This window comes from Moschus berezovskii, chromosome 4 (genome assembly GCF_049115385.1).
Source record: "Moschus berezovskii isolate FMDL1 chromosome 4, NW_MosBer_1.0, whole genome shotgun sequence".
In the NCBI taxonomy this organism is placed as follows: Eukaryota; Metazoa; Chordata; class Mammalia; order Artiodactyla; family Moschidae; genus Moschus; species Moschus berezovskii.
Genome location: NC_142463.1, coordinates 4,622,413 through 4,638,886, shown reverse-complemented (window position 1 = coordinate 4,638,886; position 16,474 = coordinate 4,622,413). Strand labels below are relative to the sequence as shown.

Genomic DNA, 16,474 nt, shown 5'->3' with positions numbered 1-16,474 from the left:
GCCAGGCCTCCCAGTCCTCCACCGTCTCCCGGAGATGCTGGACAAACTCATGTTCACTGAGGTGGTGATGCCATCGAACCATCTCACCTTGCAGCATTTGAAAGTGTAACATGAAAGGAGGAGGAGAACCTGAGATCGGGCAATGTGACAAATACCTTGAAGACCACATGCAGCATCATCTGGAGGCCGTTCTTGCCCGGGTATTTCCCGGTGATGTTGGCGGCAGACAGATTGAAGAGGTTGGCTCCCGTTTCGGTACAGATGGCATGGACCAGCATCTTCTTCCCCACCCCAGACGGTCCAGCCAGCAGCAGGGACTTCACCAAAGGGGCTTTCTCGTGCACGGCTGCAGAGCCTAAAAAAAGGCAGAAGCAGAGGCTCTAAGATCCTGCCAAAAAAACAAGTGGTTCTTAGGTCAGGATCCCGCAAGGCCGTGACTCCACGGCCTGACCCCAGTCTCGACAACAGTGACGGGTGTGTTGAAAGCGTTCTCCCCAGGGCCGCGCCTCCTGTCTCAGCCGGCTCGGTGACGCCTTTGATTTGCACGTCAAGGTGGAACTGTCGGGTCTCCTTGGGCGTCCAATACATCACTTCTCTCTCACCCTCACCCCAGCATTCCCCCTAAACTGGTAATTTTAAAGAACATTCCTGCGATGACTCCCCTCTGGCATTCTGTGGGGAGGGGGCAGGGGATTCTCTGCTTGTCAGCAACAGCACTACGCCCTTTGAAGGCTTGGGGAGATGAATGTGAAGCAGACAGGAAGATACAGGGGGAAAGGGGAAAAACCGAGATCCAGACGGCAGGAGCCTGCGCTTTAAACATTTTTAGTTTATATTGCCGTACAGTCGATTAACAACATTGGGTTGGCTTCAGGTGTACAGTGAGGTGGTTCAGTTACACACACACGTGTGTACCTGTTCTTTCTCAAGTTCTCTTCTCCTGAAAGGTGAGGACAGAATACTGAGCAGAGTTCCCTGTGTTATGCAGTAAGTCTGTGTTGGTTTCTCCTGCCCTGGGGGTCTGGCCGTCAGTGGGGCGGAGTGAACACGACCCTTGACAATGAAATGATGCGACTCATCGGGTCACGCAGAGGCCTCTGGCTTTTGCTGTCCACCACACTGTCCATGTCCTCTGAGTCCAGACTGGGACTCGGGTTCGCTCTCTTCCGTCATTCTGAACACGACCAGAGCACATGTTGGTGCCAACCAGTTAGAGAGCGGATGGAATGAAATCCTGGAGAGCACTGCGGTCAGAGCATCCGTGTCACACTGGTCTGCTGTGGGTCCACTGCTGGGCGCTCTGGGTCAGCTGGGAATGTATCAGTATTCTAAGTACGACTGTGCGTCTCTGTTTCTTTGTGTGTGATCGACAAGACACAGGGAATTGATCTGCGTCATCAGAAAGAAGGCTTATGGTTACCTGCTACGTGCCACAAAATGGAAGGTAGTTTTGCGCACCTTCTCTCTAAAATGAAATAACCCGGGCATGCGTCATCCGCACTTGGTGAGCGCGACGATACCGTGTTACGATGAAGCAGACCCTGATTCCATGATGGCAAAGAGAGGCCGTCCAGACAAAGGATCCCTCACCCTGGCAGTGGCGCCCTGAACAGTCAGGCCGTTTTGTAACCGGATGCTCTTACAGACACACGGTATTTAGACGGAGCCCTCGCAATGTGCCACGGGAGCGAGTTTCTCCGTCTGACTTGCTGGTAGGTTGTAAACCCGCGAACAGGTCATGGGAACAAAGGCCCCGCTGGGTCTGCGGCTTGGGGCGGGCAGACCCCTGCGAGGACTCCAGGTCCTCAGTGACGGAAGGAGGGTCCGAGCAGGATGTGTCCTGGGCACACTTCTTCCAGGGACCCTCAAGGCAGCCTGGAGACGACGCCCCTCAGGTCGATGATGCAAACCCACCACAGCCTCATTGGTGAGGCGTTCCTTGAAAACCCTGTCACCTCTCGGTGTTCTTGGCTCTCTACTGCCTTCCATCACGCTGCGATGGGAGTTCAGGGCGCATCTATTTATGTGGATCCTGTAAGAGTTACATATTGATTTTACTGACCCCAAATATGCAGATCCCCGAGGATTACGTATTTGTTTATGTTCTGCTGCTGCTGCTAAGTCGCTTCAGTCGTGTCCGACTCTGTGTGACCCCATAGACGGCAGCCCACCAGTCTCCCCCGTCCCTGGGATTCTCCAGGCAAGAATACTGGAGTGGGTTGCCATTTCCTCCTCCAATGCATGCAAGTGGAAAGTGAAAGTTAAGTCGCTCAGTCGTGTCCGACTCTTAGCGACCCCATGGACTGCAGCCTACCAGGCTCCTCCGTCCATGATATATGCATCTTATTTGTGTTGACCCGTGGGCTTCCCTTGTGGCTCAGCTGGTAAAGAGTCTGCCTGCAATGCAGGAGACCTGGATTCAATTCCTGGGTCAGGAAGATCCCCTGGAGAACAGATAGGCTCCCTACTCCAGTATTCTGGCCTGGAGAATTCCATGAACTGTATACTCCATGGGGTCACAAAGAGTCAGACACGACTGAGTGACTTTCACTTTCTTTGGAGAAGGAAATGGCAACCCAGTCCAGGACTCTTGCCTGGAAAATCCCACGGACAGAGGAGCCTGGTAAGTTACAGTCCACGGGGTCGCAAAGAGTCGGACACGACTGAGCGACCTGCACTGCACTATGTTGACCCCTAATTCCACGTATTATTTCTGACGTGAAGTTGAAAGAACGCGCTCTTTCTTGCCAATAGGTTTAGGTTCCTTTTAGGTCATGCATTTATTTATTTTTGGCTGCGCTGGGTCTTCACTGCTGTGCGAGTGGCTTTCTGAAGTGGCGGTGAGACAGGACTCCACTCTCGTGGTGGTATGAGGGCTTCCCGTGGCGTGGCTTCTCCCGCTGTGGGGCACGGGCTCTAGGGCCCACAGGCTTTGGTAGTTCCTGCACATGAGCTCAGGAATTGCGGCTCCGAGGCTCTGGAGCTCAGGCTCAATAGCTGTGGTGCACGGGCTTAGCAGCTCCGATCTTCCTGGATCAGGGATGGAACCTGTGTCCCCTGGATTGGCAGGCGGATTCTCCCTGGAATCAGCCGGCAAGTCCTGAACTTTAAGTTCGTATTTAAGTCAAAGTACAGGGACTTCCCTGGCGGTCTAGGGGCTTAGTCTCCTCGTTTACACTGCAGGGGGCTGGGGTTTCATCCCTGGTGGGGGAACTAAGATCCCACATGCCACGTGATACAGCAAAAAAGAAAAGTGGAATAAGATAAGAAGTGTCCAAACTATTCCCATCTCGCTTTAAAGCAAATTAAACAAGTCACGCGATTTACAGTTCAGGATGATCATCAGAGCACAGCCTGGCCGGGGTTCCTGCCCCTGTCCCCGTGACTCAGGTCACACACAAAGTCATGAGAACACACACAAAAGTGAAGGAGGGAAGCAGGTATTTCTTATGGCGAGCCCAGACTTTCCGCAGACTCTGGTCTGCTTGAACAATCGTGACTGAACCTCAGTGGAAGCTGGCAGAGTCTTGATTCTTTACATCTATGAAACATAGCTCCACGGAAGGGCTGGCTCTATTAAGGACCTGGTGACAGAGCCTGTGCATAAAAGGTGGGCTTAACCTTAGGCTGAGGTTACTTTGAATGATAGGGGCTTGCTTTGTCTGTCATTTCTCCAGCGTTTGGGCATCAGGGATTTCAGCCCAGAAAGTTAAGCAGCCAGGACATGAAAGCAACTTAAATGCCCCTCGGCAGAGGACTGGGCAGAGATGTGGCACACACAGAATGGAATACTACTCAGCCATCAGAGGAGCGAAACCAGGGCGCTTGCAGAGACTGGACCAACCGGAGAGCGTCGCGCAGAGTGAAGTCAGTCGGAAGGAGAAGAACAGGTCCTGTGTGTCAACTCACAGCTTCCCTGGGGACTCAGAGGGCAAAGCGTCTGCCCGCAGTGTAGGAGAGCCGGGTTCCACCCCTGGGTCGGGAAGATCCCCTGGAGAAGCACTGGCACCCCGCTCCAGTACTCTTGCCTGGAGAATCCCGTGGACGGAGCAGCCTGGTGGGCTGCCGTCCATGGGGTCGCGAAGAGTCCGACGCGACTGAGCGACTTCACTTTCCCTTTTAAGTCATACATGTGGAATCTAGAAAAATGGTAAAGATGATCTTGTTTTCAAAGCAGAAACAGAGACACGGGTGTGGAGAGCAAATGTATGGATATTAAGGGGGCAAGAGGGGGAGAATGGGACTCACACACACACACCACTGGTGCCACGTGTGAAATAGGTGACTCATGACAACAAACTGCATAGCATACGGTATAGGGAACTCTACTGAACGGACTGTGGTGACCAGAATGGGAAAGAAGTCCAGAAGGGGAGGGATACATGTATATGTACTGCTGATTCACTTCACTGTACAATAGAAACACGACACTGCAAAGCGCCTATACTCCAGTAAAAAGAAAAGAATGCTAAGCAGACACTCAAAGGTGCTACAGCTGTGCTTCCCAGGCAGTACCTTCCTGGGTGCTCCAGGATGCCTCAATCCGGCTGATCGACCCTTAATCACAGTTCTCGGTAGGAAGGGTTAAGCTGCAGTGCACGTTGACGACAACCAGGAAGACACGAGCAGACATCCCTGCTTCTAGCACAGGCGCAGCAGGGCAGGAGGAGCCCTTACCTAGTGGCAGGATCCCGTACAGGGTGACGAGTTGTCGGACATCCAGGAGGGAAGGCATGGGTTCTATGGACACCTGGCGAAGGCTCGTCCCCAGGTAGCTGTACTCACCTGGGGAGAAAAGAAACAGAGGATGAATGAACTGGAAACTATGCCAGTCTGAGCCTCATAGTTTAGTTGTTCGCAGAATTAACAAGTGAAGACTCTTGAGAATCCCTTGGACAGCAAAGAGATCCAACCAGTCCACCCTAAAGGAAATCAACCCTGAATATTCACTGGAAGGACTGATGCTGAAGCTCCAATACTTTGGCCACCTGATGTGAAGAGACAACTCACTGGAAAAGACTCTGATGCTGGGAAAATTTGAAGGTAAAAGAAGGTGGGGGCAGCAGAGGACGAGATGGTTGGATGGCGTCACCAATGCAATGGACGTGAACTTGAGCAAACTCGGGGAGACAGTGAAGGACAGAGGAGTCTGGCATGCTACAGTCCGTGGGGTCACAAAGAGTTGGACATGACTTAGCAACTGAACAAGAACAACAAAAATGAACAGAGAATACAAATTTAATACTTCTGAGCAAATATAATTGCATTATGGAAGAGTCATCATGAAGAACTTTTTAGATAAAGGCTTGAAGAAAAACTTCCAGCCACAGAAACATTTCTGTACTCGCTACAATAACTGGGAATTATGTTGAGTACGACTAACCTCCCAGTATTTTAAAAAATAACCTTTGAATGTTAGGCACGTGAAGAGCAAGTGCTATAATGAAGGACATATAAAGTAAATTAAAACACAACAGGTTTGGTTTAATTTCTATTCCAAGAGATTATGTCTAACATTTGCACAAACTTTAAAAATAACTTATTTAAAATGGATGTGAAATTTGTATTGGAGGTGTGTAAATCTGAACCCGAAATGCAATCATTTGAAAGGAAGGATCTGAGTCTAATTTGGGATAAACAGAAATATCTCCTTTTGAGGGTGATATTCATTAACATTTTTATCATTTTTAAATGATTACCAAAGGAATAATATCGAAATAAATCTTTACAGGTTTAATTAGAAGGCTTCAAAGAGCTTAATTGTAACTAGTCATAAATCTGAAGTGTTATTTTCCAACTAATTTAGATAAGGTCACCAGGAAAATTAGTTTGGCTGTCTCCATTTGTCATGAGGATGGACTTTTACATGCTCACTTGATTCTCTCTTGATCTGTACCTGAATCTGAAGAAAAAATATTTCATAAATGAATCACAATTTCTTGATTTTTTTTTCTTTTCATAACACTTGGGATCTTGCAGAGCGCAACATTATATACGTTCGACAGACACCTTTATGTGTGTATGAAAACACTAAAAGGACATTAATACATTCATGTGCCTATGAAGTCCTGAAAATATTGAGGGCTTTAAAGCATTTTCAAGTGCTAAGAAAATGAGAGTTAAAAACTAGATAATGATTGCTGTTTTGCTGTGAATGACAGCTTTTCAAAGCCTCCACATGAAAAAAGTCCTTGGCAAGGACAGTGGTCTTGGTGAAGGAGATGAGTGATAATGAAAGCTCGCCTTACGGCTTCTGAGCCCCATGCTCTGAAATGAGAAGGTAATAAACAGAAGAGTGGTTAATTTCGCCTTCACTGGAGCAGGAAGGCTCCTGCAGCCACTGTTCAGTCCAGCACTTGTTGCTGTAAACATGGCATTGGGGGGGATGTGAAAGTGACCCCCTTTTCCTGCTTAAGTAAATCAAAGCTAATACCTGAGGTGTGCCCTGTTTTGTAGACCCCCAGCAGATTTTATTTAGACAAATAAAGCTGAACTGGTGGGTGCTGGTTCCAAGACAGGGAAGGACCCTTTGCCAGGTGATGAGACTCATTCTGAAAGCGTGTTACTACGTTTGGCTATTTCCCAGCATGGAAGCTGTAATCAGCTTTTCCCATGGACTCATTCAGTACTTAGCGACTTCAGGGTTCCTTGCGGACACGAGGTCTTCCATGAGGGAGGGAAGACGGAAATAGTGGACGAAAAGGCACTGGAGATAGCGTGAAAATGGGCAGGGAGACCGAGGACAACAGCAGGGAGAGAAACAGAAGGTGTCACGGCTCGGACCGTGCCCTCTTAAAATCCGCGTGTGGAAGCCCCGACTCCCAGTATCTCAGAATGTAACCTTGTTTGGAAACAGGGTCATCGCAGAGGAAACGAACTAAGCTGAGGTTTTTAGGGTGGTGGTTGTTTACTCGCTAAGTCGTGTCCAACTTTTTTGTGACCCCCCGTACTGTAGCCCATCAGGCTCCTCTGCTAATGGGATTTTCCAGGCAGGCATATTGGAGTGGGTTGCCATTTCCTTCTCCAAGGCATCTTCTCCACCCAGGGATCGAACCCACGTCTCCTGCATTGGCAGGCACATTCTTTATCACTCAGCCACTGTGAAAGCTCTACACATAGGATATAGAAAGTCTAAAATCTCCCTTTAGCCTTGGCTCTAAGAAACATTTAAAATGTGTCTCAGTGGGGCTTCCCTGGCGACTCATTACAAAGAATCCGCCTCCCAATGCAGGTGACGTGGGTTCAATCCCTGGTGGATTCTTAGGGTGAGTCCTAATCCAACAAGGGTGTCCTTTATAAACAGGGGAAGTCTGGAGACAGACACACACACACACACACACAGGGAGGAGGTCACGTGAGGATGAGGGCAGGGGTGGGAGATAGAGCAGAAGCCGAGGAACGCCAGTGACTGACAGCAAACCACCAGGTGAGACGCCAGACCCAGGGCAAGGTCAGCGCGGGCCCCGTGAGCCCGAGGACAGCGCGGCCCCAGGGAGCAGGCCAGAGCGGGGGCTGGGACAGCCCAGGGCTTCCAAAGCGAACCAACACCGCCGACACCTTGGCCTTGGCCTTCTGGCCTCCAGAGCTGGGAGAGTGATTTTCTGTTGTTTAAGCGCCCCCTCTGCCCCGCTGTGGTGCCTGTTACAGCAGCCCCGGCAAATGAACACAGAGAGGAAAAAATGCAGAGAAGGGGGACATACACGCACAAGAAAAAACTCAACTCACGTCCGTCGGGTCGGCGATGCCATCCAGCCATCGCGTCCTCTGCCGTCCCCGTCTCCTCCCGCCTTCAATCTCTCCCAGCATCAGGGTCTTTTCCAGTGAGTCAGCTCTTCCCATCAGGTGGTCAAAGTATTGGAGATTCAGCTTCAGCATCAGTCCTTCCAATGAATATTCAGGACTGATCTCCTTTAGGATGGACTGGCTGGATCTCCTCACAGTCCTAGGGACTCTCAAGAGTCTTCTCCAACACCACAGTTCAAAAGCATCAATTCTTCAGGGCTCAGCTTTCTTTATAGTCCAACTCTCACATCCACACACGACTACTGGAAAAACCATAGCCTCGACGAGATGGACCTTTGTTGGCAAAACAATGTCTCTGCTTTTTAATATGCTGTCTAGGTTGGTCATAACTTTTCTTCCAAGGAGCAAGCGTCTTTTAATCTCATGGCTTCAGTCACCATCTGCGGTGATTTTGGAGCCCAAGAAAATAAAGTTTGTCACTGTAAGAAGGATTGAATTTGAATAACCTTGGCAGCTTAGCAGCTGTGATGCTAGATGACAGTGATATAAAGGAAACACACTATCTCTGGCATACCCGAGCTTGCGGTGGGAGCTGGCTGTTGGGCACAGGGCCAGTGCTCAGAGCTGGGCAGATGTGGAGGGGCACAGCAAGGAACCAGGCGGCGGCAGTGGGGAGCGCTGGAAGCTGAGCCTTGGGGGCCAGCCATGACGAACTTGAACATCCTCTCTACCAAGTCTCTTTCAGTCCTAGCTGCTATGACCCTAGCGGGTTTTGGGATTTGCGTGGTGTTGAGAAGAGAGTGGAATTACACATGCTAAGCCCCCCAGCCAACTCTAGCCTGGATGGGGAATTGGTGAGGCACAGACAACTTGCCCTGCTTGTCTAGCTTTGAGCCAGAAAAGGAGAAGGGGTAACGCCAAAAGGTGTTTCTCCTTCCCTAAGTCTGGAGCTTTTATTAGAACGCGTCTTGGAGTTGGTCCACTGGAGTTGATGGCCCCACACACAAAGTATCATCAGCCATGATGTGGTCTGCACTTCTGTTTTGGGAAACTTTTCATGAATGAAAATTCTCAGCATGTGTCTCTTTCTCTGCCTTGGTTTTCCTCTTCAGGGATGTGCATTATCTTTGCCTGCCTGTGTGGATTTTCTTTGCCTACCTTGAGTATTTGTTGCTTTCTTTGTAAATCTTTTAATCTCACTTTTCATTTCTAGTTTTATTTAAAAAATTTCTGTCTTTCACATTTCATTTCTCTTAAAGCTTGGTTTGTTGACTTTATTCATTCTTGTATTCACTGTAATTTAGTTTTTTCCTAAAACAATTTTTCCGTTTAAAATACTCCATTATTTCTGACTCATTTCTGCGTGTTTCTAATTCCATTTTGTGTATCCTTACATATCTTCTATAATTTCCTTAATGTTTATTTGCTTGGTTTGAAAGAGTAGGTTCTGCGTATGTCTGCTGTATATCTTTCTGTGATGTTACTTTGCTCCTTTTTCTTCCTTCTTTTAAATAGAAGCTTTGCATGGGCTTGACCTTGAACTTTTCATTGTTTAAATATATGAGCTAATATTCCAGTATGCTGAGAAGATAGCTGGGGTAGGGTAGCTTTATGATCCCGTAGAGCCCTTGTTTTGTGTGGTTTTCGTGTCTGTCATCAGTACGGTGGCTTGCTTCTTGTGATGTCCTGGCTCTGTTCCCCTCCCCCAGTTCATTCTGGTCTTTTCTCTTCTTCATCGCTGCTGTTCTTATTCAGATGCTCCAATTCAACTCTACTCCCAAGAGCTTCCTTGCAGTATAAGGCCCTGTCTTTGAAGGGTCAACTTCAAGAGTGTCTAGCGGTTGGACTGTTCTCAGTTGCTCAGACTTTTGGAGGCTGTCCATTGTCACGCATCTGCTGGTGCGGTGGGCAAACTCCTCCCGGTTCCAGCTGCAGTTACTACTGTGGTCCCGCTCTGCTCTCCAGGGAGTGCTTGATGGCTGCTTTGGGGTTCTTCTGGTTTTCTGTCCCCAGTGGCTTGTACTTTGGGCTTTGAGGGGAAACTTGGTTCATTTTGTTTTGGTGTAAATGCTGTCCATGGGCTGTTGCCATCTAGCTGCTTTGTCTATTTTTTATGTGGGGATCTCGGAGGATCCACTGCCACCTTTTCAAGATAAGAACCTTAACTGGGAGAAATGAGAAAAACATGGAAAAGGCAAGAGGAAGCCATGCCTGGAGGCAGCTTGACGGTGTTGCTGGGCTGGGTCATTTCCGTTTGAGGTCACTCTGCAGAGGCCGATTTCTACTTGCTTTGACCCCAGGCAACTTTAAGATGCTACCCGGAAACTGACAAAAGAGATCACTGAGAAAGTACGAGATGGGTAAGAAACCAGTAAGAAGGTGAGAAATATGTCCATTAATTCTTCAAGAACTGAGGAACTGATGCTTTCAAATTGTGGATCTGGAGAAGACTCTTGAGAGGCCCTTAGTCTGCAAGGAGATCAAACCAGTCATTCCTAAAGGAAATCAATCCTGAATATTCATTGGAACGATTGATGCTGAAGCTGAAACTCCAATACTTTGGCCACCTGACGTGAAGAGCTGACTCTCTGGAAAAGAGCCTGATGCTGGGAAAGGTTGCGGGCAGGAGGAGAAGGGGCAGCAGAGGATGAGATGGCTGGATGGCGTCACTGACTCAGTGGACATGAACTTGAGCAAACTCTGGGAAATAATGGAGGACAGGGAGGCCTGGAGTGCTGCAGTCCATGGGGTTGCAAAGAGTCAGACACGACTGAGCAACTGAGCAACAACAATTTTTAAGACTCTACCATCTGCCTGGCTCTGTACTAATACCAGGGATTCAGTGAAGCAATAAAAGACACGCTGTGAAGAGAGAAAGCAGACAGAACTCAGAGACCTCAACTGTGAGTATGGAGATAGACTTCTGCTAACAGTGGTATTTTTTCATATAAACAGAGTTAACAGAACATAATCAAGGCAATCCAGGAAAAAACCCTATAGTACTTGAAGAAGAAACAGGAAATGAATAGAAACCCAATACATATTTCAATACACAGCCTGGTAAAATCTTATAACATTAGGAAAAATGAAGCTTCTTCCAAGTGCCCAAGAAGGAAATGTGTCTCTATTTCAAAGGGATTAAAGTATCATATTTTGATCCAAGGGAAATGTTAGCCTTTTTGCTCCCGCAGGCTGAAACTGGGTCATTGTAAACACTGGAACGAATTACATGGATATGGGTGACAATACAATTATGAAAAGAAAAAAGAGTCCATGTGTCCGCACTGATACCACACAGTTTTAAAAGGAAGGTGGGAGGGAAATTTTTTCCAGAAGAATGGTACCTAATAAATAAAGGAGATAGAGCTAGAACATACCCACTTCACGACCACCAGAGCAACCATCAATGCAGGCAAAGACCATCAATGGATGCTAAAATCTTTAATATGGTTGGCAGCAGAATCTCCAGAGCCCCCAGGATCCCCCATAGATTATCATTGATAATAAAGGAGAAAATGATGCTTTACAATGAAGGGATCTGCGGAAGCTTCACCAGGGATGGGACAAAGCTTCATCATATGCCTCCAGCGTGAAAGGCTGAGGATGACACAATATTGCCACATTTTTTTTTTTTTTTTTGCCGTAAGAAGCATTCAACATGAATCAAGTCAGGAGGAAGCCATCAAACCAACCCAGCTGAAAGACAGTCTGTGAAACAGCTCAGACACTTTAAAACTGTCGGCGTTGGTAAGGACTGAAAAAGCCTGTAAACTTACAGACAGAAGGAATGAAGGGCTTTCTCTAAAGAGTCTGCCTGCCAGTGCAGGAGGTGTGGGCTTGACCCGAGTCAGGAAGGTCCCCTGGAGAAGGAAAGGGCAAGCCTCTTCAGTATTCTGGAAAATTCCATGAACAGAGGAGCCTGGCGGGCTGCAGTCCACAGGGCTGCAAAGAGTCAGACGTGACTGAGAGCAACTTATGCACACATGCAAAGGAATGAAAAGGACTAAAATGATATACGACCATCGCCTCCGTGATCACGGATGGCATTCTGGACTGAGAAAGACAGTTACAAAGGACTAATCAGGACTATCTGGAAAAACTGATTATTAACTGGATATTAGGCAGCTGTATGATATAAAATTTTTTGAGTGATTATCTATTTGTGTTTCTGTGGGAGGAAGTCCTCGCTGATTGTAGACGCACAAAAGTGAACACGGGGTTTGTATCAGGGTGGAAGGAGTTTAAGCTTTAAGCACACTTTCAGGTCCTTGGGCCTGTTTCTTTAAACACTAACTAAGAGAGAGACATCAGCTGAAGACGGTGATAGCAGATGTCCCCTCCTAATTCCTCCCAACTGGGGCTTCCCAGGTGGCTCAGTGGTAAAGAACTTGCCTGCCAATTCAGGAGATGCAAGAGATGTGGGTTCGATCTCTGGGTCGGGAAGATCCCCTGGAATAGGAAATGGCAACCCAATCCAGTATTCTTGCCTGGAAAATTCCACGGGCAGAGGAGGCTGGTGGGTTACAGTCCACGGGGTTGCAAAGAGTCGGACACGACTGGGCGGCTGTGCGCATCCCTCCCTATTACTCCCATGGTGGCCCCTAGATAGAATTCTGGAAGGAATTCCTCCTAAAAGGACGCTGTGTTGGAAGTACCAGGTGCTGCCTCTAGGGCATTTTGATAATCATGAGAGCATGAACAATTCTTCATTTCTTCAATTCAGCTTCAGCCAGAAAGAATGCCCTAGGGAGCCCAGCTAGTAGGTTTGGAAACCTGCTTCTCCTACATTAAGAGAGAGAGTCAAACCTACTAGATCCCAGGGCAGGAAGAGCTCAAACCAATTCAATCCAACAAACATTTACTACAAGCCACCAGGGGCCAGACTTGGGATAAAACACTGATGAAACGTACCTCCCTCTGTTAGGTCCTTAAACCCCAGGGGTGACATACATATGTGACACACACACGCATCATTGTCGGTGTGCTTTACCAATGTAATCTGAGAGGTTGACTTTCAGTGCCTGGATCAGTAAGCCTTCTTCCACGAGTTCCTTGTACAGAGATTCAATGGTCCTGGGGAAAAAGAAGACCATCGATTCTGTGAGCAAACACATCAAATCTGCAATGTTTATGTTAATCCTCACAAATGTAGCAAACTTCAACCAGGTCTAATTCAAAGTACATTCATATGTACACAAATAAATTGATGTTTGAATCGTTTCTACAATTTGGGGATGAATTAGGCTTTTTAAAAACAATACTTTCACTCATCCATGGGTATATCTGATATTTCCTATTAATAAGAATTATATCTTTGGGCATTTGAGACCAGCTATAACTCTTGAAGTCTGCCCTTTCTACAGCCTTCATAATGGTACAAATATGAGTTAGAAATTACCCAATAATAGTAATATAACGGGCCCATAATTATATATTCAGTTAGCATCTGCAAGCTGTAGCAGATCATTAATCCTTCATGAAATTGATGTTTCCTTTTAACTTCATAGCATAATAGTTCAAAAGAAATATCTATAAGGAACAAAGGCTTATAAGGGAAATCGTTTTAATGTAAAAGACAAAATGTCAGAAGCTGTGAGTGTAGTAATTCTTTAGGAGCGTGTTAAGCTCTTCTCTGCTGTTTACAGATGACAAAATCACTTCTCTAAGGGGGGGCGTGTGCATGCAGCCAGTACCCTGGCAATTTATACTAATTGGGGAAAAAATGAAGATAGTATTCCACTTAACGAATGAAACTCCCAGTGAAATTAAGTGGGGCTTGGGTTGCTGGAATTCCAATAGATCACATTCAAATACTGTCCAGTGTAGTCCTCCGAGATGTTTCGTCTTTTCCCATTTCATTTCTAGGGGCCTTATGGTTTGGTGCAGCCTAGTCTTTCGTTAGAATGAAGAACAGTTCAGTTCAGTTCAGTCGCTCAGTCGTGTCCGACTCTCCGCGACCCCATGAATCACAGCACACCAGGCCTCCCTGTCCATCACCAACTCCCGGAGTTCACTCAAACTCATGTAAATATGTTTAAAATGTTCTTTGTTCTATGATTCAAGTTAGTGTGATTAAAAAAAGACTCAATTCAAAGTGGACAACCAGCAAGGACCTACTATAGAGCATGTGGAACTCAATGCTATGTGCCAGCCTGAATGGGAAAGCAGCTCGGGGAGAATGGACACATATCTATGTATGGCTAAGGCCCTTCGCTGTTCACCCGAAACTACAGCAACATTGATACTCCAATACAAAATAAAATGTTTAAAATTGAAAAAAATCCTCAAGTACATCCCTGAGATTCAGCCAAATACTATTGGGATATATGTTAATTCAGTGACTCCAGCCTTTGGTTGACTGAAATTTTATTCTATCAAATATATTTAAAAGAGTGTGCTCTCAGCTGAGAAGTAAGCAAGTTTTCATTGTACATGGAATTTGGGATGATGTATCTCACCTATATCAAGGAAGTACAAGTTGCAGTGTTTGAACTTGAATATTTGTTTAATACAGTCATATGTGCAAAATATTAATATAAAATTGAAGGAGATTAACTAAAGTAATTAAAACCAAATATCTTAAGAAGTTTGGAACACAAACTTGGATCTTTCCAGTGAAATCAACTCTTGCTATGGAATAAAATAAGTTTCCCTCTAAAACTATGTATCTTATCAACTGTTGTAAAAGTGCTGATTTAAGGTTTATGCTAAGTGAGTGAGAGAAACAGGAGTTGTCTTACGGTCTTGGTGGAGGACTAGCCCACTAACTGAATCCTACTTAATGAGTAACATTCATTAAGTCTTAAAGTCATTAAGCTTTCAAAAATAAAATAAAAAGTCTTCCAGGAATGAGATGACTAGGTATTTCTGTACTTTTGGGCATAAAAGTGAATAAAATACTTTTAAAGACCATAAAATGGTCTTCATTTCACTAGAGAATTGCTTGTGGCCCATTTATGACAGTTCAACTGTAAAGAAACATATGCCAAGAACACATTCATTGTCTAACAGACATGGTCCACGAGCTGCACGCGTGTGTCCTGTGTGGTTAAAGCAGAGCTGGACTCAGTCGCGTGGTTCTTTAAACATGAATGGATAATGTTAACTTAGTAGCCGGCTCGTACTGGCAGATCTGAGGTGAGCTCTGGGTGGTATCCAGTAAAGACACTTAGCAGGATCTTCTCAGAAAGACTGATGGAAGGAAATGAGAGAAAAGTGGCATGGAAGAGTCACTAAAGACAGAGGTGGCTCCGCGTGTAGGCGGGGCTGGACCCTCCGGCTGGACCCTCCTCCAGGTCAGGGGCCGTGATGTCCCTGTGTCCCCAGGAGGCATCAGTATCGGTCACCAGTAGGCGATGCCTTCCCAGGAACTGGGGCGCCTGTATCTCAGAATGCTGACCCGGCAGCGGTCAGCCACCGCTTCTGACCTTGAACCTTTTCCCAAACAATGGAAACTCAGCAGCTCCTCCTTCCAGGGATATCCTAAGGAAGCCGTCTCTCCCCAGAGCCAAGGCCACACCCAGGCTAGGCAACATTACAGAGGCTTCCTGCTGGGGGCCCGGGGCATGCGTGAGCTCTGGTTCCCACTTTCCACGTGGATGATCCCAAGCTGGCTCCCTCTCTCATGGGTCCTCTCTCGTAGAGTTTGGGACTGTATCACTGCACCCGGAGCGGAACAAGTACGCATGCATGATAAGTTGCTTCAGTTGCATCAGACTCTTTGCAACCCCGTGGACTGTAACCCACCAGGCCCCTCTGTCCACTGGGTTCTCCAGGCAAGAATACTGAAGTGGGTTGCCATTTCCTCCTCCAGGGAATCTTCCCAAACTAGGGATCGAACCTGCATCTTCTGTGTCTCCTGCATTGGCAGGCAGGTCCTTTACCATGAGTGCCACCTGGGAAGTCCAGAGAGGAACTAGGGAACACACCTAACAGGGAGCAACCCCTGTCACCTGTGGACAAACCCACGGGGAAGAAAGGTATATATTCAAAATGATTCCTGACATTCCCTTAGAGGGGATTTTAATCAAACTCCGTGAAAATGTTTGAAAACCTTGGCCCTAACTATTTCTAATGCTAAAGCACTGAAGGCCATTTCAGCTTAAAGTGAGCTTTTTCAATTACCCATTAATATCAAAGTTCAGCCAATGAAGCTCAAGGAGATGGAACCATCCCTTTGTGATGAGTCCTCATCCTTTGCTTCGAGGAGCATTTATAAAGGGCCCCAGTGGCCAGACCCAGGGACAGACAGGGAACAAGAACTGTGTCAGCCCTCAAGTCTCAGAATTCCCTCAGAAGCTATAGCAGGATGCTATTTCTTAATAAACTTCTTCAGAACCCCAAGAATTTTAAAGCTTAAAACGTCACACGGCCTCAGAAGCGATGGGGCTGAGTCTGCATCTCCCAGGTCGAGGATGCCGGCGTGGGTGCAGGACTGCAGGGTGGTCCCCGGGCTTCACCCACCACCTCTGCCAGGATGAAGGGTGTGGCGTACAAAGCCGGGAGGGGCGGTGCCTCTCCCAGGCCAGGCCGAGAGGACCCGGGCCACGTCCCGGGCTCTGCTCTGGGTTGCCCGCCTCACCTGTCCGCCGTCAGGTCTTTATCCTTCTTCCCTTTCCTGCCTTTCTTCTTTTTATCCTTCTGGAAGAAAACGGAAGAAAAAAAAAACCCCCAATCATTCAGTAAAAACACAGAAAAATGAGCTCTAGAAATGAGCTGAGGAGCCTGGTTT

At 47.2% G+C, this 16,474-nt stretch overlaps 1 protein-coding gene across 1 annotated transcript in view; it reads right to left on the bottom strand.

Moving 5' to 3' along the window:
* DRC11 (dynein regulatory complex subunit 11) overlaps positions 1-16,474 on the bottom strand; it is a 175,038-nt gene that overhangs the window by 40,174 nt on the left and 118,390 nt on the right. The window contains exons 12-15 of the mRNA XM_055403644.2: positions 16,325-16,383; positions 12,734-12,816; positions 4,678-4,785; positions 156-355 (exon numbers count right to left, since the gene is read on the bottom strand). Coding sequence (XP_055259619.2) covers positions 156-355; positions 4,678-4,785; positions 12,734-12,816; positions 16,325-16,383 — 450 coding nt within the window. The remainder of the gene's footprint in view (positions 1-155; positions 356-4,677; positions 4,786-12,733; positions 12,817-16,324; positions 16,384-16,474) is intronic.